The 23,848-nt window shown below is 36.4% G+C and overlaps 1 protein-coding gene and 3 non-coding genes across 7 annotated transcripts in view; 1 reads left to right on the top strand and 3 right to left on the bottom strand.

Annotated features, from left to right (window-relative positions):
* The window catches only part of fry (Protein furry), an 87,072-nt gene that overhangs the window by 60,193 nt on the left and 3,031 nt on the right, over positions 1-23,848 (top strand). For 3 of the 4 annotated variants that reach the window (XM_043429930.1, XM_043429929.1, XM_043429931.1), the window contains 15 exons: positions 3,842-3,946; positions 4,032-4,166; positions 6,583-6,851; positions 7,788-7,914; positions 7,990-8,180; positions 15,087-17,016; positions 17,633-17,941; positions 18,056-18,224; positions 18,627-18,799; positions 20,019-20,093; positions 21,541-21,714; positions 21,795-21,932; positions 22,022-22,203; positions 22,335-22,527; positions 22,899-23,156. In XM_043429930.1, the coding sequence (XP_043285865.1) occupies positions 3,842-3,946; positions 4,032-4,166; positions 6,583-6,851; positions 7,788-7,914; positions 7,990-8,180; positions 15,087-17,016; positions 17,633-17,941; positions 18,056-18,224; positions 18,627-18,799; positions 20,019-20,093; positions 21,541-21,714; positions 21,795-21,932; positions 22,022-22,203; positions 22,335-22,527; positions 22,899-23,156 (4,428 nt within the window). Of the gene's footprint in view, positions 1-3,841; positions 3,947-4,031; positions 4,167-6,582; positions 6,852-7,787; positions 7,915-7,989; positions 8,181-15,086; positions 17,017-17,632; positions 17,942-18,055; positions 18,225-18,406; positions 18,488-18,626; positions 18,800-20,018; positions 20,094-21,540; positions 21,715-21,794; positions 21,933-22,021; positions 22,204-22,334; positions 22,528-22,898; positions 23,157-23,848 lie in introns of those variants that run through there. The other variant, XM_043429932.1, reaches the window with a different exon arrangement.
* On the bottom strand, positions 1,717-1,789 carry TRNAA-AGC (transfer RNA alanine (anticodon AGC)). Its single transcript has one exon. It is a non-coding gene; the product is annotated as a tRNA-Ala (tRNA).
* TRNAA-AGC (transfer RNA alanine (anticodon AGC)) lies at positions 3,067-3,139 on the bottom strand. The gene has a single exon. It is a non-coding gene; the product is annotated as a tRNA-Ala (tRNA).
* On the bottom strand, positions 3,257-3,329 carry TRNAA-AGC (transfer RNA alanine (anticodon AGC)). The gene has a single exon. It is a non-coding gene; the product is annotated as a tRNA-Ala (tRNA).

The raw sequence follows: 23,848 nt of genomic DNA, 5'->3' as shown, positions 1-23,848 counted from the left end.
TCGTGGTCTATCGGAAGAGGCGCGAAATACAATTAAACGATTAAACGAACTTACCTGTAAGTGAAGTTCGATCGTAATTGTATGAAGCGCCTCTTCCGATAGACCACTTCCCACTCTAAAATCTGTTCACTAGAACAAATCCCAAATTCATCTTAAAGATGAACCCTTCTTATGACAACACTTTAAATAAATGAACATGAATATAGAAGAGGTCAGCTAGGGACAAAAAAGTATCTAGTTGACTTTAAAGCGTGTGGTGATTCGGACATAGTAGAGGGAACTACATCGTGCTCTATCGGAAGAGGCACTTCATACAATTACGATCGAACTTCACTTACAGGTAAGTTCGTTTAATCGTTTAATTTCAGGACCCATTCTCGAATTTTTTATAGCTTGCATAGTTCATGAGCAATCGGAAGGAAACAAACGAAAAAAAAAGTTTGCCAAATATTTTCCCTTTTTCAAAAAAGTCTAAGGGCTTTAAAAAAATTATCGAGTAATGCTACTATGAAGCTTCTTAGAAAATTCAGTTTCCTTCAATTTAATATACCCACGAGTTCTGTACGATTATTTGTCGCAGAGTTATCATCGATCAAAGTAAAGGAATCATATTTGACTTTGGTGATTGATTACTCGAAAAATAATAATCATGAAGAAAATGAAAGCAAGGTTTTGTAAACTGCAAATGATTCCTTACAAAACGTTATCGAATTTTTTCGATGAATAAAAATAATTTCGAAATGAGATTTTTAATTGAAAAATAGGTAAAATATGGTAAATTAAAGGATATTTGGATAATTTTGTATAACCTTAGATATAATGGATCGACGAAGGATATCGTTTGGAATTTGACAAATTCAAAGTGTCCGAAATGACCTTGAAAATTTCAAAGTGCTGCGATTTTTTTTCTTATTGTCCCAAACGTTCGAATTTCTCGTTTCTGCAGAAAATTACTATAGCGAGCAATTTGTCAATATTCATTTATTTTTCCAATTTGAAAATGATTTTTTTTACGACAAACCATATTTCTCAGATCGAGAGTATTGTAAAAAAAAACCTGAAAGAAAAAAATTTTTTTTTAACATAAAAAAATTTGGTTAATTTTGTTTACTCAGCTTGTTCAAAATGCTTTTTTGGTTGCACGCATGAACGCCTGCACAATCATACACGAGACTGAGCTTTGTCCCAATTGATGCAATAACTCCTTAAAATCTTACAAATATATTCGAGACGGATTACAGAAGTCAGTTTCCAGCGAAATTTCTTTTTTCTACTACTCGGGTATTTTTTTTTTCTGGTACTTACTCGTCCAAGTAACCAGGCATTATCCCTTGAGGTGGGAATTACAATTCGTTGTTTCTGTTGCATTTACACTTGATTTTTTCTCGTGAATATAATTTGATTCGTTATCTCTATGTAAACAAACGCGTTGGCTAAAAAAGTTTGGCTGCTTCTCAGTTTGAACATAATTCAAAGCTGAAAAAATGAGTGGTGCTAGACATTCTAATTTTGATAAGTTGCAACGTTTTGACGAATTAATAAAAACTTGAGAGATGAAGAATCTTCTTTTATGAAATTTTGTCGAAAAGAATGAGGAAAAATATGATGTTTGATGTTGAAATTAAAATGTGAAGGAAGTGAAATTTGGGGTCACGTCTAATTTAGGTATAAATAATAATATAAAATGGTTAATTATAGGATGAAAAAAATAGAATTTGGAGGCGCCGGGTATCGATCCCGGTACCTCTCGCATGCTAAGCGAGCGCTCTACCATCTGAGCTACGCCCCCTTCGGTCTTGGTAATTTTTTAGTGGTCACTCTTACCTTTCACTCTTGCTCCAATTTTATCGGACGTCATCGGTCTGTAAGAAAATTCATCGCGTTCCTCGGCATACGCAGGTATCGAAAATTATATGTGGCCTGTTTGACGGAGGAAATATTTCGAAGCGTTTCGCTGATCGGACAATCAGCAGTGCATTCGTTATGAGCAGCTTGTTAAACGATTCTGTATTACAATCTTGTTTATTCGTGATCGAGGAGTTCACTCGAAAGAGTACAAACACGCATCTTTCATCAAATGTTCAGGGAATTATAAACCTCATGCTACTTCAACCGGAGCTGCTCTGCTTACGTAATTGAAATTTTGAGCTCCATTGAAATCGATTAAATTGGATTCCATATGTAATTTCTCGTCATATCTTATTATAACCAAATTAATGAATTTCAACCAAATGAATAATTACAATATTTGTTACACATTTTCTTTCACGATACATTATTACATATCCAATGATTAATAGTGGTTATCTCGTCAAAGTATTTTTATACAAATTTTTTGAACTCTCGATCACTTATCCAAAACAGTATTATGGAATATTACTGTGCAATGTGATACTATATAAAAAAAATCTAAATCCAGAAAAACGAGCGTTTATACTCCACAATAGCTGTGTTTTCACTCGATTGGCGAAGTGATTTTTGACTTTTCGCAACAAAGGACACATGAATTATTTTGACGTTACAATGTGATTCGACTTTAAAAATGAGAATGCGTTGAATTTACATTTCAAAGTAGCATGATCACGCAGAACAAAACTGAGCAACATGAACACTAAGTAATAAAACACGGACAGGAATAGCTACATATTTTTCTGTTATTATAGTAACAATTAAGCCCTCGAGGTTGTAGAAAACCCTTGAATCTTTGCTAACTCTTTCTCAAGTATGGAACCATGCCCAAGAAAAGATCAAACGTCTGCCCTGAATGTTTCTTTTTTTAAAGGTTCATGCACAGTTTAATGGCCATTGTGGGGATTATATTCAAGTTTCTTAACTGTTGAACGTGGCTGTGGAGGCTCTTGACTCGAACCGTCATCTACCCTATGAAAAATAGTGCATACATGTTTTCGAAATATTATCCGTTATTCCAATCCTGATAGTTTAGAGAACTCGTTTATAGAAAAAGCAGTTTGCGTGTACTTTTGACCAAGATGGATTTAAAGGTGAATGGAGGTGAAGAAATGAAAAAAGTTAATAACAATAAGAGGGGAAGATAAAAAAGGATATTGGAGGCGCCGGGTATCGATCCCGGTACCTCTCGCATGCTAAGCGAGCGCTCTACCATCTGAGCTACGCCCCCTTGTAGTGTTTATAATTGAAAGGATCAATCCAGGGTAAATCTGTGATCTACTTTTGGAAAATTGAAAGTTGTTTACGAGAGGCGAGTGGGGACAGGGCGAAAGCAAAAAGATTGTGTTGGAGGCGCCGGGTATCGATCCCGGTATCTCTCGCATGCTAAGCGAGCGCTCTACCATCTGAGCTACGCCCCCTTCGTGATTATTATAATCGGAGGGATCAGATTGATGAAAATTTGCAACCAAGTTTATTTTTAACCGACTAAAATATATGTGATACGGTCGAAAACAAGGAAACACCGGTAAGCGAATGATTGTGATTTTCTTTAGACCACTATCGGAAATGTTCATTTTTCAAAACTTGTTCCATTCTCCAAGTGCGTTAATTATTTCTCACACTCCATATACAGAAGTTTCTAGTTTGTAATTTTCTTAGAATTTTCATTTTCCCGATAAACTTCCGGATAATATTGAACATCGTCGAATGATCTGACTGTTCTAATTAGTTCGCATATACACTCGATAGTCTGGTAAAGATCAATTTGGCTTGTTCTTTCCATCATTGAAACAGATGGCCCAAGTATATATATGTACGTTTCGAATTCTTTCCTCGGGATTAAGAAGTGCAAACGTTTACAATCTTTTCACGCTTCCCCTCAATCTTCCCCTCAATTGTAATAAATTCTTGTTGGATTTGTGTGTTCAAGTATTATGCGAGTGACATGGCACGTGGTGGAGCACGCCGAGAGGGCTGGGGTAGCGCCGAAGCAACGGAAATGGTTCTCAACAACTTGTTCTACATAACAACGAAGGTAAAAACTCTTGAAACTACTCGTACTTGACCCTCATGCTTCAAAGGGATATCTTTCGTACGATCTAAAATTTATGATTGATCAGTTCTCGGACGAACATCCAAAAGAGGTCGAGGAACTTTGGGCTACTCTTTGTGGTTGCTGGCCGAACAACTTGAAGGTCATTATCAGATATCTCATCATCGTCTCGGGCATGGCACCTCAAGAACTTTTACCATACGTGAGTGAAACCATACGTTCATGCCACACAAAAATGATCGCGATTTTTCCCCTTAAGGTCGATCCCCTGCGACAGCCCCAACCAAAAGTTATGTACCGTCTGCATATTAAAAGAATTGATAATTCGTTTGGATCGTAATCAATAACTTTGTAAAGACCCTATATACGTACTCGGTGCCAGTAGATATAGTACAAATATCATTTGCTTTCGTAAAATGTATTCTAAAAGTATTTTTGATCTGACATCGCGAGTAAATTTTTTGATGGAACTATCCGGGCTACGCTTCAACACACAGAAATGGTTGCCTATACAGACGACATTCGCTTGTTCGCTTGCAAAATATATCGTATGCAGCTTAAACCTTTGTTCTTCTCGAGACTATATCTGTCAAACTAGATGGTCAATCACCTTGATTTTTTTTCACAATATCTGTGATATCCTGCTCTAGCTCCTCCTCGTTTTTTATAAACTTCCTAATGTTAGTATATTAGCGGTAGAATTAATAATGTGCTGTTTGCCTATGCATGGTCCATATAATACGTGTTAATTGAGTCAACTTCAATTACATATATCTCGGGTTTGGGATGGTAAAACTTGTTAAAATTTTATGGAGGTGTTGTTCATATGTTAAACAATACGTATGCCAAATTTAAACAATTTCCTAATTTAACTGTCTCGTGGAGGAACCATCTTAAGGACATGTGAATTTCAGAAATTACATTCGGTCCAAAATTTATATTTTCTCAAACTCTTCAACTGAAGTGTGTCGTGCGAAAAATTGTTCGACACAGAAAGTTTTTCTGTTTAAAAGACTGTTAAATTATAACCAGGCACTTTTCAATTAACTTTTATAAAAAACTTCATCACTTTCACTATGAACTTTTCTATTTATTAATAATGAACAACAGTATGAAAATGATGATAAAATGTAATCGGGCGAATGAGTTGGGTAAAGTACAAAACGGGAAGTTAGTAGAACAGCTCTGCTGAAAGTTCTCTATAGCCAGCAATGGAGATGGTTGTAAATTCCGATATGAATTTTTCATTTTAAAGACAAAAGGTTCTCAACTTAATATGTTCCATTTTCAAATGATATAAAAACAAACATAACTTTTTTAAAGTTTATCCATTTGGATTAATCATTTTCTGTATCAAAGTGAGAAATTTTAAAATGGTTCCACATTAACATGTGTGACGGCCTGATTACAACTTTCATATTCTCTTTAACAGTTCTTATCTGATGGAAATTTTAAATTTTATTTTCACATCAATGCAAATTTCACTCCAATATATTCTAACTATTTTATTTTTTCGTATATTAATATATTTTCATTCTATTTTTATTTTATTGCGTTAATTTATATTTTTCATACTTATATAATTGCATAAGTGACAATTGATCATTTCATTTCTCAAATCTATTATTCCATTTACATGACACTCTTATTCCCGTTTTGTATGTATATATATTGATTAACCAAACTGGAATAAGAGTGTAAATCGGGGAAATATCAATTCATCTTGGACAAAAAGCAACTTCGAGAAAGCCCTTGAACGCACAACAAAGTATTTTAGAAGCCGATATTGCGGGCCATTTTTATGTAGAAAAGAATTTCAGGCCGTCGTCCGCAATAAATTTGGAAACTTATGACCCCCGAAACTGTTAACTACAAACTCTCATGAATTGAACTTACGAAAAAGATTCGGATTACCTATTAAAGATAAGAATCCTGTTTCATTTTTATAAGAACGGCTACATTTTTTCTTGTATTTCATCGATCCTACTGTGTATTCTGTAAACACTTTTTCACGCTTTATTACACCGAGTTTTTTTGTTGTTCAATTGTTAATAAACTAAGCCATCCGTCGTTGTTTTCCAAATAGTTCAATAATATGCGTATAAATTTGAAAGTATACAGTTGAAAAATAATCAATCTAAAAAACGTAGCCGAACTTTGAGCAAAATTGAGACATTTGCAGCGTCAACGTCGCATTTTTTATACGGACAGGTAAAAAAGTTAATAACCGTTTGGCTCGCAATACGCAATGTCACTCCATTTGTGGTTGTTAAAATTATCCAACAGATTTTGTTTGCAAAGTGATGGGGAAAAATTGGCTCAAACAAATTTTCAACAATGGTTTTACGGGTTGCTGCGGATTTCATAAAAATCACAGTCCGATAAATTGTAAATACCCAATAACCCGTTGCTAATGAATTCATGCCGGCTTTTTTTAAAATTAAAGCTGATGACTACTGTTTAAAGAGTGAAGCTGGTGAAAAAACAACTAATGAATTGATGCCTACTTATTTGAAATTGAAACTAATGGTAAACTATTACAGCTGTCAGAAAATTGTCGCCCTCAGCGTATCCTATGTTTTTAGAATTGATTCGGAAAAAGTGTATTATTGTGACAGGCAAAGAGAGTGGTGTTATTTCTGGCGAGGGCTCGACCGGATCGTTTAGTGGACGAAATGATGATTGAACTGCAAACAGTCGAGACATTGAATTGTCTTATCGAGCGTACGGAAACTCCGCCTTTCTACAGGCTTACAAGTATGAGGAAAGCTTCATCCCACAGTGACGCACCACCGGCAGATCCAGGAAATCCATCGCGAGATTTGGCTGTTGAAAAAGGCACGATACATACGAAGCGTCACTCCGGAGAGGATCCCGTTAAAACAGGGTCAGTTTTAATAATAAATGGTCAAGTGAAAATTGGACATTGACAAATGTAGGATCCCGAGGTTATTTCAGAATGTGAATTGCCTTTTCATTTAAGCCTTTAGAACCGTTTCACTCTAGATTGAGGGATTGAACCATCTTTGGGGATGAAAAAAAAAATTTATTTCGTATGTTCTTATTCAGTAGCGACAGAATTTACAATATTTATTTTCGTCTGAAAAAGAACAGTGAAATTACTCCAATATTTGTTTATCTCTTCGAAAGTTATCTTTGTTTTAAAACAACGTTATTCCTAAACATATCCCTTCTTAAATGACTCTCGCGTCGTTAACTTTATTCGTCACGAGTGACAATTTTGAATATCTGTTTATAAGAAATGTTTCTGATCCAAAATATGTAAAATTTCTAATAATTAGATTCTAAAACTTCACGATTTATCGATTCTGTTAGAAAAATCTGAAATATTTTTTATGCTTTACATCTCCATGTTTCTACAACTCTTTTTCACTTTTCTGTATTCTGAAACACGTCTCTATGTGTGAGGAACAATTAACGGTAATTATGCAATTTGGCTACTTTTCCGAAAATCAATGGAATTTTTTTTTCTTCTCGATGCTAAAAAAAAATTTCTTCCGATGATTTTCGGAAAAGTAGCCAAACTGCATAATTACGCAATTAAAAATCGGAGAGTTTGGTCGAAGAGACTTTGGCAACTAGCTTCCAAACGAGTACACAGCTGTTTCAAAACAGAGATATGAATGCTGAGAAATATTTCACACAATGATATTTGTGATCAGTCTTAAGAATAGAGTCAAAATTTATGGTGAACAAACTTCGCTACAAATAATTTGCAAGAAACAAAAAATAAATTGAAACAGGAAATCTTAAGTCACCATCTCATAAAAGGTATTAAAAAAGAGTTGTAAAATTCTTTCAGATCGAAATCGGATACCGCATTGCGAGCATTAGCCGGTTTTCCAACGCCAAGGATAGAAAAGACAAGAACAGCGAGTGGGCCCCCGATCCTCCCGGACGATTTCTCCACTCCGACGACAGAAGCTGAGGTTCGTAAAAAACTTCATATGTCCAAATAAATTTCGAACTATGTAGAATATAATTAAACCAAAACGAAAAATTAGCTGACTACCGACGAGTCGATCTACATAACACGAACGGGTACAACGATAACGAGCAACAAAGTTCCTGGTCACGGTGAAAAATTCGATATTCCCCAACCGCATCCACTACCGATGCCGGAGTACGGTGGCTACTTTGCACCGTTGACGGAGTACCTTCCGGACAGTTCACAGCCGATTAGCGGTTTCCACAGGTCAGTTTTTCGGATAATTCATTCGTATTTTGCTCGCTTTGCAATATCCAAATACTTTGGTTTTGCCGTTTTGTTGCTCTTCCTGCGTGATCTAATCCTCTGCCCCTGGGATGGTTACCTTGGATGGCTGGATATACGTACTGCTTGGCTCAATATATCCCTGTCGCTAAACGTGTTTCCCCTTCAAACAGGTTCGCTCCTTCCTATGGCCTGCGCCTACGTAGTCTTAGGATAATCGATGGGAGGAAGATGCTAGCTGGAATCCATATTCGAGGATTATTATCTGTAGCTTAAGAAGTTTCGGTACAGGCGATACAATGTTGCCATGCTAAACCATGCTAAAAACAAAAAATTTCAAAAAGTTCAGAATTTTATAAAATTTGGTGTACATATTCTTTGGTGCCAAATTTGACAACACAATTTTTTTTTAATTTTTCTTCTACACAGTTATCGAGTAATTGATCACTAAAGTTCACGTGTATAAGCATAGCGTTTCCAAATATATAGTAGGGTGGCCCTTGATATTGTGACGTAACATCCTCCTGAACGACCCGAATCGCCTCGAACCCGAACATAACCTCGAAAAACATCGCGACGCGGCGCAATGTTTTGACCGAGCGCGTACAACGATCGGTGAGACGCGTCACTGCTGGCCGGCGGTGGCCGTACTGGTGGACAATACAAAGGCCCGATACAAGCGGTGAAGCGCGATACTAGCGGCGCCGCGTATTAAAAACTCGAACTATCATATTTTTTTTGTTTTATTAATAAAAACTAAACGCGATTTCGTAAAATTATGTAAATAGGCTCGAAAGATGCGGAAAATTATAACGAATCGAAGAAAAGTAATAAAAAGATTATTTCTTTTAGAAAATTGGTGTCAATTCAAATAAAACAAGACGCGTGTTTATGACGCATGCACGGGTAGAGCTTTGATGGGCTATAGGACGCGTACGTGACTTTTAGCGAATATAATTATTCAAATCGTATTAAACTGAATAACAGCGCTGAATTATAGAAAAAATTAAATAAGAACGAATGAAGTGGAAGTTTTTGTTGTTAAAAATCACACAAAGCAGAAAAACATAAAAAGCGGTAGTCCGCGCATCGTACGTTAGTCCGCTCGATCAACAGTAGAGCGCGAATCATGGCCACGAGCCAATCGCGAGTCCCGTTACGAAAAGATGCGCAGAACCGATCCGAAAACCGAAAATTCGGCGTTTGATAATTTTATGATGGGGACACTGGTATAAGAAGCGCTGCGCGACTCATTCGGCAGGCAGTCCTTACTCAAAATTCTGACTTCGAACAAAAAAGGCTGACCTCAAACATTCTTCCTGATTTTGGCAAGCAACCTAACCTATCCTAACTATTCCGGGATGCATGGAATCTCGGAGCGATTCGGCGACGTTTCAATCCCAGAGTCCAGGGTCCGCACCCAACCTCTAAACTTTCCAAATTTCCGTTGCACGGGATCTCGGAGCGATTCGGTGACGTTTCAATCCCAGAGCCTGGGGTTTGTTCCTTAACTTAACCTATTTTTATTTCTTCTTTTGCTTGCTAGGATCAGGAATGGTTTGTTTTGTAAATTAACTTGTGAATTTGTAAATTCTGTAAATTTTCTTGATTATAATTTTTTAAATTCAAACTTGTCACAACTGAGCCCGAGTTAGACCTAAAACTTTATTTTTGTAAATTTTGTAAATTCCGTAACATTATCGATAATTCAAGAGGTCGCGGTACGAATTTGAGATATATCGCTGCAAATTAATAATAATAATAATAAATTTTTCTTATTATATAAAATCAAAAAAACTTTGAATTATCGAAACCTTTTTGCTTTTTATTTTGAAAATAGGCGAAAAACGCGTAAATTGAAAATTGTTCAAATTCGAAACGACGAGTGAAACAAAATTTTTCACAATCGGCGAGCGCGATCGCGAATATTTCACGACAACAAATCAAAAACGAATTTATCCTGTAAAATCAATCAAAATTGAATAAATCGCAATTGTTAAATTCTTCAAAACTAAATTCCGCGTTCTCACGTTTCTTTCATACCTGCTTCTTTTCTATTAAGGTAGCTCGAACCGACGCGTGGCGGCGTTCAGGCCAGGTCGGCAAGGGCGTTACTTTACAATATGGGAAAAAAAAAATTGATCGCTCCGCCCCCCAAAACGGTTCCAAATGATAAAAAAAATCTACGCAAAGCCGCAGCTATATCCGTTAAGAGGAAGACGTTCCTGTAAGCATGAACTTAGATTCAAATATCATTTTTTCGGCATGATTGGAGAAATTTAGATTTTTTAAATCTGATTTATGTGTCAATTTTTTTTCCTACTTTCCGAAGCTATTGTATATTAGTATTCAATATACAGGTCAAATAATGAGGTCTACACTAAAGAAAAAAATTAAAGGGTCAACAAATTTTTCCAAATTTCTAGTGATTTTTCAAAATGTTTCAATTTCAGTGAAAAATAGTGGTATCGAGGTCTAAAAAAAACATTTTGAATCTTCAAATTTCTAATTTCAAGATTTTATGACAAAAAAAAATGGAGAGCTACATATTCTGCGCAATTTTGAGAAAAAGTGTGAGAAAAAAATTTGCAAATTTTTATGCTTTTTTTAAAACTTCGATAGGACCATTTTTTGCTGAGATGTTGAACTTCTAATCACGAAAGACCCTTTTGTCTTCGATCGACGATATCTTGGCAACCAATGGTCGCACAGGAAATTCAAGGGCAGTTCAGAAAACTGGAATAAATGTCCTACAAGGTTTTGCTGCGATCTTGAAGAAAAAAGTTTGTTTCCATCCTTGTCGTGCATTTAAAAAAATAGGAAAAAAGGTAATTTAAGTTTTTTCAGAAAGTCAATAGCCAAATTTCAAATAATCATGAAATGACTAGTGTTGAGTATGACTTTTACAGCTGAAAATACCCCCAAAAATCCTGCGAAGTTACATTTGAAATAAATGTTGGAAGCCTTAAGAAAAAAAATCAATTTTCAATCAAAAACTTTCGGAAATTTTTTTTGTAAATTTCAACTTTATTTATAGAAAATATGTGGAAAAAACTTGAAAATTTGTTATTTTTCATTTTTGTCATGATCATGACGTGTTAAACGTAAAAAAACGTGACCCTTAAATTTTTTTTAATGTTTGACCGGCTGCAACGAGGAAACGATTGATTAGATCGAGATGTAACATGGCAGGGTTTTTGGGGGTATATTCGCTGTATAGTAAAAGGCATACTCAACGTTAGTCATTTCATGATTATTTGAAATTTGGCTATTGACTTTCTGAAAAAACTTAAATTACCTTTTTTCCTATTTTTTTAAATGCACGACAAGGATGGAAACAAACTTTTTTCTTCAAGATCGCAGCAAAATCTTGTAAGACATTTATTCCAGTTTTCAGAACTGCCCTTGAATTTCCTGTGCGACCATTGGTTGCCGAGCTATCGTCGATCAAAGATAAAAGGATCCTTCTTGATTCAAAGTTCAACATCTCAGCAAAAAATGGTCCTACCAAAGTTTTAAAAAAAGCAAATTGAAGCTGAATAAACCAGCTATCCGGTCCATACTATGGCTTAGATGAAAAAAAAATTCTAAGCTTGTGGAGTTGAAAAATTTTTTTCTCGCACTTTTTCTCAAAATTGCGCAGAACATGTAACTCTGCATTTTTGTTGAAATTGAAACATTTTTAAAAATCACTAAAAATTCGGAAAAATTTGTTAACCCTTTAATTTTTTTCGTTAGTGTAGTATGGAAGACCGTATTATTTGATCTGTATATTGAATACTAATGGGGTATTCCATATCAAGTGAGCCACCCCAATTTTTTACAATCTCTAAGTGATTTCATAAATTTTTGGTGTGTCGTTTGAAGTGTCAGAATTCTCTGTGTTTTGAAAAAAAAATTTTTTAAATTTTGAAAAAATTTGTGTTTTCGTACGTGATGTTGAAGAACATTATCACCAAATTTGATCAATTTCTTAATATTTAGACATCTGTACCGAAACTCCTTAATAAACCAGAATCATAGGATGAAACTCATGCCCGTTGATCAGATTGATGTGGTTTCTTTGCTCCTCCGCCAAATTATTTTTCTTGATCTCATTGATCAACGTGCGAGTCATTTCTTACGTATAAACTTCATCGTGTCTTAAGAAGGGTGGATCGCGACGATACAATGTTGCCATGTTAAACCATGTTAAAAATACTAAGAATTTCAAAATGATAAGAATTTCATAAAAATTGGCAAATGTATTCTTTAAAAATGTACTTGGTGAGTCACAGAGGCGCGCTCCGCGCGCGTCATCTTCTTGCATAGCGTAACTTTTTATTTATTTTTACCAGGATTCATTTACATTTAATAATTTAACTGATTAATAACTATTGAAAGAATGTTCAGTTCGAAGAATTTTTGAGAAATCGAGTCGAGCAAAACGGTATCGACGAAATGTCAAAGATGGTTTGAATTCCAAGCTGTCATTTTGACGGGACGAATGAGCGTTGTTTTTACCAAATAAATTTAGCCCCACAATGGTCGTGTTCAAGAACCAATCGGAATCGCGGAAAAGCGATGACAATGAACAGCTAATTCACGCGTCACAACCTTACTTTATAAAAAGGGATAAAACAATATAAATTTTTTTAGATTTTTCTACCACATAGCTCTCGAGTAATTGAACATTAAAGTTCACGTGTATAAGCATAGAGTTTACTTATATACAGTTATACATCTCGTGCATAAGAACTTCGATTTAACGTTCAATTATTCGATAACCATGTGATAAAAAATTTTGAAAAAAATTGTATTTGTATTAGGGCGATTCAAAAAAAAAATTTTTTTTTGTTTTCGATTGCAAACAGGCTTAAAAGTTTCTTGTTGATGTAAAAAAAACTCCAGTTAAAATTTGAGCCTTAATATTAATATTTAGATAGTCCTCATCGCACTTTTCTATTTCCAATAAGAATAACATTGGAAATTTCTGTTTTGCACATTCTGATCTTTACTGCAAGCCCATCGTATGTCATATAAAAAATGTCTCCACGTGTTCTTGTAGAAAATCGCACGCTCTACAAAAAAGGTCTCTTATAATTTTTCGTTAAATCTAATAGTTTAAAAGTTATTCGAGTTCAAAGTTCAATTTATCGCAAATTTAACCGTTTTCAGTACATTACAGCAAAAACTTTATGGTCCTTGAACTCGGTCTCTTAGAAAACGTTCATGAAGAATTTTTTACAGTAATCCAAAAAAATCGAATAGTTTAAAAAAATTTATATGTAAAATTTATAAAATTTTTTGTGTAAATCAAATCTTGTCACGTAAAGTACTGTATTTAATTATTCTTGTTTTATTATAGTTTCCGTACATGTTTTAAAAACTTCTATGGTTACAATCAATTTTCAAAATTATAGTTAAGCAATCGAGTTGTCTCATACATATCAATGTCCCGATAGAAAAAAACTTTTAGACCCTATATCGGTAATATAACTACTTTTCTACTCGGTGTAGTTGTCAATGAAGTAGTTTAGTTTGTTGATACTTGTAAAAATAGATATTGGTGTTCCTCAGTGTGTATTGTTTTTTTGAAATATGATTTTCATCAAATACTGAAAGTTATTTTTAATTTTTTTCTCAGAGTTTCACTGGCCATATTATTACAAAAAAATATGAACAAATATTCTCTAACAGACTAAATTTAAGATTAACACAAATTTTTTGCCAATCTTTTCCAATAAAACCATTAAATCCGCTATAATGTACTGAAAATGGTCAAATTTGCGATACATTGAACTTGACCTCTAATATATTTGAAACTATTAAGTTTAACGAAAAATCATAAGAGACCTTTTTTGTAGAGCGTGCGATTTTCTACAAGAATAAGTGAAGACATTTTTTATATGACGCACGATGGGCTTGCAATAAGTATCAGAATGTGCAAAAAAGAAATTTCCAATGTTATTCTTATGGAACATAAAAAAGTGCGATGAGGACTATCTAAATATTAATATTAAGGGCTCAAATTTTAACTGGAGTCTTTTTACACCAAAAAGAAACTTTTAAGCCTGTTTGCAATGGAAAACAAAAAAAAAAATTTTTTTTTAATCGCCCTAATTTGTATACTTGTTGCCAAAGAATGTTATCACCAAATTTGATCAAATTGGCGATCCACACCAAGCATGCGACGCCTCGCCGATTTTTCTTAAACTGCTGTTGGAGTGCAAAGCAGACGACCCGTCACCTAATATTAATGTCGTTAAGTGGTTTTTGGAGCAATTATCAGCAAAAATGAACGTATTCATAAATTTGTCGGAGTTTTAAATACGACTGGCCCATGTTTCCAATGCTAAATCATGCACAACTGTCAAAATTGCACTCCAATAGCGCCGTTTTTCCGAGGAACACGAGCGCCATAATCGGTAGTGTGGATCGCCAATTCTGATTGTTTTGATTTCGTGATCCACCCTTCTTAAAACTTTTGTAAGTCGTTGTTCGTTCCAAAATGCACGTGCGGTCCATTCGGTTTGTTGGATTGCGATATCCCCTCGCGATGAACTATTTCTGGATAGATTTCGTGGAAATCGAGAAATTCGTTACAAAGACAGAATCCATGTTTACGTGGGTTTTCGATAGGAAGTAACAGCATCTCTCCGATGTGTAAAAAAATTGAAAACAATTTGCAACTGATGTTCCTAATATTAATTTTTGAAAAGCTTATCGTGATACAGTTCAGCTGACTAGGGAACACGTTAAATTTTATTGGTATACTGGCAGATATTTCTCCTTCTCCCGTGAAAAATGGAAAATAATGAGAACGATTGCAGAGTGTTGGAGCAACGGTTGAAATTGAACGGAGAAAAGAATGGATTGTGAGTAGTGAAATGTGAAATATTTTTGCAGGTGCAACATAGCGGTGATGCTGATAACGGACGTGGTGGTCGACGGCGTGCAGCTCGATTGGGCGATCCACGTACCCCTCATGTTGCACATCGTGTTCCTCGGTCTCGATCATTCTCGTCCCCTCGTGCGTGATCACTGTCGCGCCCTGTTGCTCAATCTCCTCGTAGTGCTGGGCGATCATCGCGATCATCTCGGGGTAGCGCGCGTTTTGTTGGCTTCGAGAACGGAGCAACTGGGGCTCGGTTTAACGACCCCGGCGTTGCCAGTTATCGAGCACAATTTCACCGAGGTTGATCCCGAATTCGACAGTTATCTGTACGGTCCACCAACGACGGTGCCGCCACCGGCAACCCCGCCGCAGTTGAATTCGCCTCCGGAAACAAGCTCGACACCAGCCGTCACAATTCCACCGCCACCGCCGCCGCCTCCGCCGCCTCCTCCTCCGCCACCGCCGCCCCCGCCTCCGCTGCCTCCTCCTCCGCCACCTCCACCGCCTCCTCCGCCACCTTTACCCGATTCCTCTGATGTTTCACCGGCGTGCTCGCCGACCCCAACGCTCTCTCACGCGGCTGGCGCGAGTGTTGCAAATCTCTCGCATCCCTCGCAATCATCCACGAGGGACAACGCGAGTTACGAGGCTTCGAACAATCGCGCCTGGCCCCCGACGTCGGCACCAACTTCCGGGGCTCTACCGGTTATCGTCACACCCGAGGATGCTACCAATTGGGCGGTCCCCCATCCCGGACCAAATATGGCCATCCAAGATGTCATTAAGTCACTCATTAATTTCTTAGCGTCGCGGATCGATCAGCCCCTCTGGAACTATGAGGATATGACCGCAAAAGTATGGTGGGTCCGGAGCGCCGAACAGTTGACGATCCTCTTGAGACACGTGCTTCGAGTTTTCCGGGATTCGTTGCCTCACGCCCACGTTAGTCAACGCTGGGCCGAGACTGCTCTACAATTGGGGCTTTCCTGTTCTTCGAGACACTACGCCGGCAGATCTCTTCAGGTTTTTCGTGCCCTCAGAGTTCCCATCACCTCGAGGATGCTCTCGGACATACTTTCGAGACTGGTGGAAACGGTAGCCGAGCAAGGCGAGGACATGCAGGGCTACGTCACCGAATTACTATTGACGCTCGAAGCGGCCGTTGACTCTTTGGAATCGGATTTTCGACCGTTGGACTTTATGAAAGAAATCTTTAAATCAACGCCCAATCTGAATAACAAAGATCCTGCTTCCGGTATGATAATCGGGGGTAAAAGAAGCTCGGGCGGCATCGGCAATCCAACTGGATCACACGTTTTTACCCATCTTCATCAGACTGGACATACGCGCAGTACGAGCTATTCCGTCAGTTATTGCATGAGGAAAACTAGTGGCTCCGGGAGCGCCCCCACCAGCGATCCGAAAGAATTGGACACCCGCGTTGGCTGCAACAAGTATCCAAACACAAATTTGTCGAGATCGCGATCGGCGCAATCGTTGAAATTACTCGGTGATTCGGCTACTCAGGACGACAAAATGACGATACTCGCACAATTGTTCTGGTTGTCCGTGTCCCTTCTGGAATCCGATTACGAGCACGAATTCTTGCTCGCTCTCAGACTCCTCGGTAGGGTTTTACACAGATTGCCGCTGGATCGTCCAGACGCCCGAGATAAAGTTGAAAAATTGCAACAACAATTGGGCTGGAATTCTTTTCCCGGTGTTCACGCGCTGCTTCTCAAAGGTTGCACTAGTCCAAACACTTACGAGCCCGTTGTCACGCTCTTGTCACAATTCACAACGTTACTGGATCTACCGGTCGTCGATCCCACACAGAGCCTCGCTTTTCCCATGAACGTCATATCATTGCTGCCTTACATGTTACTCAATTACGAAGACGCCAACGAGTTGTGCATCAGAAGTGCTGAAAATATTGCTCAAGTGAGTCTCGCTCATTCATCATTTCATTTCGTTGATCTTTCACGTTTATCGCTGAATCTTTTTTACCCACATTCAAGAGGTTTATCATATTTTTGCACGGCTCGAGTATGAATGACTCAATTATTTTCACAAAAAAACCCTTTACAGTTATTGAATGAAGATTTTTCGTGGCTAAAAATGTAAATTCAAAAAAAAAAACATACGCCACAAGAGAAACATTTTCTCACGAATTTATGCAAAGATAAAGATAATTATTTAGAATATTGGCTCAAAGTTTATCATAGAAAAAAAATAGATTATGCAAATTTGGAAAAACTGCTATTATATCCCGGAAGCTGACGTAAATAACAATAAAACGAAGTAGTAAAACGTGTGCTCAAATTGTTCTACTATAATACAAGACCCTCAAGTATAAGGAACACCAATCAAGAAGGTTTCTGCTATTCATAAATGCGTGCTAGAGTTTTTTCTAATTCTTGTTGCAATTATGCAACAATGGCCGGGTAGAGATTGACACAAAATAATGTCAACACTTTGTACCTTATGTCGCCGTAAATACTTTCTCGAATATTTTTTCAATGCTCAATGACTGATAATATGTTGACCGATGATGTAGGTGAGCGCAGAAAAAGGCAAGAAACTCGACCACCTTGGCACTGTGATGACCCTCTACAGTCGTCGCACATTCAGCAAAGAGAGCTTTCAATGGACGAAATGCGTTGTCAAATATCTTTATGACACTTACGCCCATCTCAGTTTCAATATGCTGGCATTTCTTGTCGAGGTTTTGGAGAAAGGACCGAGCAGTGTGGCACTTCCTGTACTGAGTATAATACACTGTTTGCTTCACTACGTGGATCTCGCATCGCCAGCCGCTCAACCGATAAATACTGAGTTATTGAGAGTCATCTCTAAATACGTTGAGGTAACGCTTATTGCAAATCATCTCGAACAGAATTTAGAAGAAAATTCGGCAGATTGAAGAAATTTCAATGAAAATACAATTGACACGAACTCGTTTTGATACAAATCGTTTCAGGGATCTTACTGGAAAGAGGCTTTGAAAATTTTGAAACTCGTGGTAACGAGATCGTCGACCCTAGTGGCACCACCTACGTCAGTTCACGGCCCTTCGTGGGAACCTTCCTTGACTTCGCCCCATCCTAGTTTCACCGATACTGAAATATTTACGAAGAAAGAATTACCGGGTAATTATAATAGTATGACAGAGTAGTAAAGGGATGAAACGAATCAACTTTCTCACGCATGTTAGCACGTTTCAACAATTGTTCATCAACGTATTTTTTTCTTTTCTCGTTGTTTCTTTCCACACTCACTTCCTTCGACGTGGCAACCCTGCACTAAAACGTTCGAAACGGACCAATTCAAGGTTTCGATAAGAATAATAATAGATAGCCAAATGTAGTTAATTGTCATAATAAAACAAGATGTCATATTTTTCTAGTGAAAACCATCCAGTCTTTTTATCTATTATTTTAACAATAACAACCATTTTTTACTATTCTTTTAACAACGTTGAAAATTAAGAATTTTGACGATTTGAAAGACAAGTCTGGTTTATTTTCGTATGAAATATTATTAATTCGCAGGGAGAACGATGGACTTTACGTTTGACGTTATGAAGACTCCTGTTATTGGTAAAAGATGGTTGAAACGTCCGGTTGACGAAGAAAAATCTTTAGGCTCGCCGAGACGCTCCTTGTCACTTTCACCCGCAGACAGCAGCGCCATTTCTGGGTGGAAAAGACCCTGGATGTCGCAGGTACCAATATCGAAACTAATTGTGTCATTTTTTCATGGTATAACGTTGCTGAATTTTTATTATTTCACAATAATAGTTTAAATCAAATTTGTTATTACTCAGTTGATTACTCCAAATAAATTTTATTCGCACGTCTAATCACTTCAATGTCGTTGAAACAGAATGATATAAAAACATCGGATACAATAAACAACTCTTGAGGCCCACATTTTACTGTAGACCTCAATACGTTTGAAAAATCTTGAAATGTTCAGAAATTACTTTACCAGCATGTTGCTACACGGAAAAAATTTTCAAAACTCCTAACCTCAAAATGTTGTACACCAGCCTAACCCACTAATGCGCAAAACGACAATTTTCGATACACAATTTCAAGTACACAGTTTTAACTGATGAGGAACGAAAAAAAAATTCTCCAAATCTGATTCAGAGGGTTTTTGAGGGTGCTTTTTCAGAATCTGGCATCTTGGAAAAACTGAGTGAGAAAAAAGAGTTCATAGCCAGTGCTTTAAAAATGTCAGACATTAAGAACACCTTTATTGGCAATAACATGGTTATTTAAATGCAGCAACAAAAACGAAAATCGACTTGAAGGGAAAAAAAAACATTACAAATTCATGTCTTTTCAATTCAAATGCAAAAATAATAAAGATTTCGTGTTAATTTTACAAAATAAATGCCAGATTCTGAAAGAGCACCCTCAAAAACCCTCTGAATCAGATTTGGAGAATTTTTCTTTCGTTCCTCATCAGTTAAAACTGTGTACTTGAAATTGTGTATCGAAAATTGTCGTTTTGCGCATTAATGGGTTAGGCTAGTATACAACATTTTGAGGGTAGGAGTTTCGGAAATTTTTTCCGTCTAGCAACATGCTGGTAAAGTAATTTCTGAAAATTTCAAGATTTTCCAAACGTATTGAGGCCCACAGTAAAATCGTGACCACAAACGCAGAAAAACTCCATGTATTTTAAATGGAAAACTTCAACCTCCGTGGTCGAGGATTAAGCATTATTTTAAAAATCTGAAAAAATTACAGCATTACTTTTTATTTATTTCGAACCGATTTAGGGGACGGAAAGGGTAAAATAAATTTTGACCCCAAATAACTATCACCCTAAAATGATGATAAAAAATGAAAACAGTATGAGAGACGCAGGGGTGATCGCGTGTATTTCTAACATATAAATTCGTCAATAATTGCTTATTATTTTCATCTTAGGGACGTGTACGAGAATGCCTGGTTAATCTGCTAAGGCCGTTCGGCCAACCGGTTGGCCTGCCCAAGAGTCCGTCCGTAAGTGTACTTTGCAATTTCTCTTCTTCTTTACTTGACTATCGTTATCCTACCGTTTTCTTTTAGGACGAACATATTAGCTCAATGACACTGTATAGCAAGGTAAAAAAACGCGGCTTCTCATGTCGTTCCAGATACAATCACAAAAAATACAATAATGCAACAAACAAATTTTGAATGCACATTCACTTGTAAAACACGTTTTGTCTGTATTATCAGCATTTTCACTTCAGTTACTACACGTAGTTATTTCCAGCCACGGGAAATTTATTAAAGTTTGAAAAGTTTCAATTTTTTGTTGAATATTCGAATGATTTCAATCATATTATGCTAATTATATAACGATGACAATAATTTTTTTTTATTTTATATCTCATCAAAGTTTTTGTTCAATCCACTCACACACAATTTGCACTCCGTTTCGCTCGGAGTGCAAAGCTTAAAAAAATCACTGTGTGACGGTTGATTGGTTCACGGTATAGATAAGTATTAGAGCAGTGTACTAATTCAGATTGTAAAAAAAAATGATTTTGGATTTTTTCTAGTGGATGAGAATAAATATTATTTTCAAACTCTCATACATATACATTTCGATGTATGGATAATACAGACGATTAGAGACTAAAATTGGGAAAAAGTAGAGTGTATTATTTTCGTTCGAAAATAAAAATCGAAAAACTGTTGTCATGATCGATAAATCATATTTTATTGAATAAACATTCAATAAATTTCCTATTTCGATAAACATTTGAAAATAGTGAAGAAATCAGTATTTGCAACTTTACAAATATCTTCTAAGATGATATTTTCGATAAGTTATTAATATATTGTTTAAATACAAATAGATTACGCATGGTCATACGATGAGATTTGCTTCTCGTCGACGGAATTGGAATAGTTTTTATAACGTATTGATTTTTTTTGTCAAATTATTTCTTATTTCTATTGCTTCTTCAAAAAATTTTCGAAATAAACGAATATTTTTGAATTTAGCACATATTTCTGCGGATAGAACCAAAATTTTTTCATGCAAAATGCTTCGCGTGCAATTCATTTTTGTAACAAAGTTTTTATCGACGGTTTAATCCATTCAGTGTAATCTGTATTATTCTAAATTCTAAGATATATAGCTGTCAGATTGGTCGATAAGTGGGCGTCCTTCCCTAAAGTTTATGGACATTCTCTCGGAAACTAGACAATTTACAGAAATTAAACTGAGAGGAAACACTCTTGACTATTGTTAGTTTCGTAACTTATTTGAAAAAAAGGTATGTGTAATTCTCGAAGTTGTGAGAATATGTTGACCACTTGATTTACAACTGACAAAAAGGAAAAAAGTATCCATTTGAAGCTCTAAATTAGTACACTGTTTCAATAAAAAGTTGCAATTTGGAATGTTTCCAGGGCTACGAAAGATATAGATGATATCTAAACTTGTTTTCATTAGGTAATATTCAGCCAAAGTTCGGATCTCATGGAGAGACAATCATCAATGGCGTCGTCGACGGAAGAAGTATCTGGTGCTAACAACGATTTGAGCGGAGGATCTCGACGCGACGATGAACAATTTGGTGTCTTCAAGGACTTTGATTTTCTTGAGTACGAGAGTGAGAGCGTTGAGGTAGAATTTGGTCGAATAATAACGAATGAATAGGCGATTTTTGAAGTTTCCAAACAAATATCGGTCTTTTTTGTTTTCAGGGTGAAAGTACTGATAACTTCAATTGGGGAGTGCGAAGAAGACCTCTCAGCGAGGGCGAGGAAAGAGAACCAAGTTTTCGCCATTTCGAGGAAAGTCTCAGCGAAAAAACACCTTCGTCGAGCAAACACACGACTCGGGTAAAAATAATCGGATTTAAAAAATCTCATCCCATGGCTAAGAGACGAATAATCGTGATAATGACACTGACAAGTTATATTTTATACAGCGTTGCGTGGCGGAGGAATCCTCGGACGATGAAATCGGTTCGGAATCGCCATTAGACGAAGTTCCGGGTGGCTCTGGAACGGGACAGGAAGTTAACAGTATTCCTGGAATGTTTCCACCCTCTTCATTGTCTCTGATACCGAGTCGCTCGCGTCACGATTCATCTACGAGATCCGATACGTCGTGAGTGACCATTTTTTTTATTTTCGTTATTTTATACAGCATTCGATAATATTCTAGATCGTTTCGAGTCCCCCCTCCCCTTCCATGTATTTTCCAACTTTATTCATTCTTGATTCGATCGATTTTTCCAGGGGATCAAGTGCTGGAGATTTGGGTGATGTAACTCCGTGCAACGCTTCACCGAATCTATCAGCTTTGATGCCTTTCCGTCAGGTCGTACGCGACGACGCCGAAGAAATTTGGCGACAGCAGATACAGAATTTGATTACCCAATCGCCTTACAATACTTTAGACTTTTTTCATCTTCTTAGCAGAATTCTCAGGGTAAGTATCGAGTTCTTGCAGAAAATCAAAATAAATCGATTTATTTTTCGTCTTACTTTCTACTACTTTTAATTTCATTCCATTATGTATGTACCTTTTGCGGGTCATAATCATCAACAAAATATTAATAATGTGTGTTCATTAAGAACTATGTGCATTGGCATGAGCTTTCGAAATATGATGAAGCGATATTTCGCTATTTACACAAACATTCCGAACGAAAACGCCTTCAAATGATTTGATCATGATAAAACGAACAATTCTCATGTTTTTACATGAAAGAATTTTTTCATTTCTCAACAAATACGGTGTTTTTCAAAAGCAATAAAAAATTAAGCAGAATTTTCTAATGACCTCCATACTTTTTGCAGGATGTAAGCAGCAAATCCGTAGGGCTAACACGAGAGTCCAGCGCTTTGTTGAACAACGGAAGTTCAGCTTCGTCTCAGTTAGCTTCCCATTTATCTAATCATGCTGAGTTATTGAGCTCCAAAGCTGAACCGCCTCTTGTTTGGTATTCAATTGCGGTATTTGCAAATCAAAGAATGAACGAAAGTCTGCGTTTCGGGATGCTGGAGATACAAGAACATCTTGAGACTTTTCTTGACAAAAAGGATCACGCTACTGAGGTATAATAATTGAATTGGGTGCAAAGTTTATCTACCAATATTATGCAGTTATTATGCAGTCTATTTTCACAATCAGATAACTCTTATCTTGACACTTGATTTTTCATATACAACTGAAATAATTTAATATGCATTCTGTATAGAATTTTAAGAACAAGTCGAAATTTTGACTATTACTGCTAAACCGAATTCGAGAACCATGTTTACCTCAGAAATATAATTATTTTCTTGTACATGACACTTCAGAGAATTCACATATTCCAAGTTGCATTGTCAAAATTAATTGCGTATAAGTTGTGCCAATCATTTTGTTGCATGTAACATTTAGGTTTTGACAGCCTGCAAATAATCTTCGCAACAATAGAATTATTAGTAGAATTTATACGAATAAATTTCAATATCAATTAACAAACGAATAATTATACAATTTTATTATAAGAAAAAAATGAGGTGATGAATTTTTCAAAGTATTTCGGAATTTTTGGTTTCAGATTCCTTTTTAACACTTGATGAAGTTTCTTTTGCAAAACTGCTTAGTAAATGGTTCAAAAATTTCGTAAATATAATTTTGATTTTCTGAGCCATTATAAGCAGAATTCGTGATTCGATCCAAACGCAGTATTTGTGCAATTTGCGACGTAGTGAATCATTTTATATTTGTCGAGGAATTTCAGAATGAAAATAATTTTCGC

The sequence above is a fragment of the Venturia canescens genome, chromosome 10 (assembly GCF_019457755.1).
Source record: "Venturia canescens isolate UGA chromosome 10, ASM1945775v1, whole genome shotgun sequence".
Lineage (NCBI taxonomy): Eukaryota > Metazoa > Arthropoda > Insecta > Hymenoptera > Ichneumonidae > Venturia > Venturia canescens.
The sequence above is the reverse complement of the archived record's forward strand: the minus strand, read 5'-3'. Positions and strand labels throughout refer to the sequence as shown.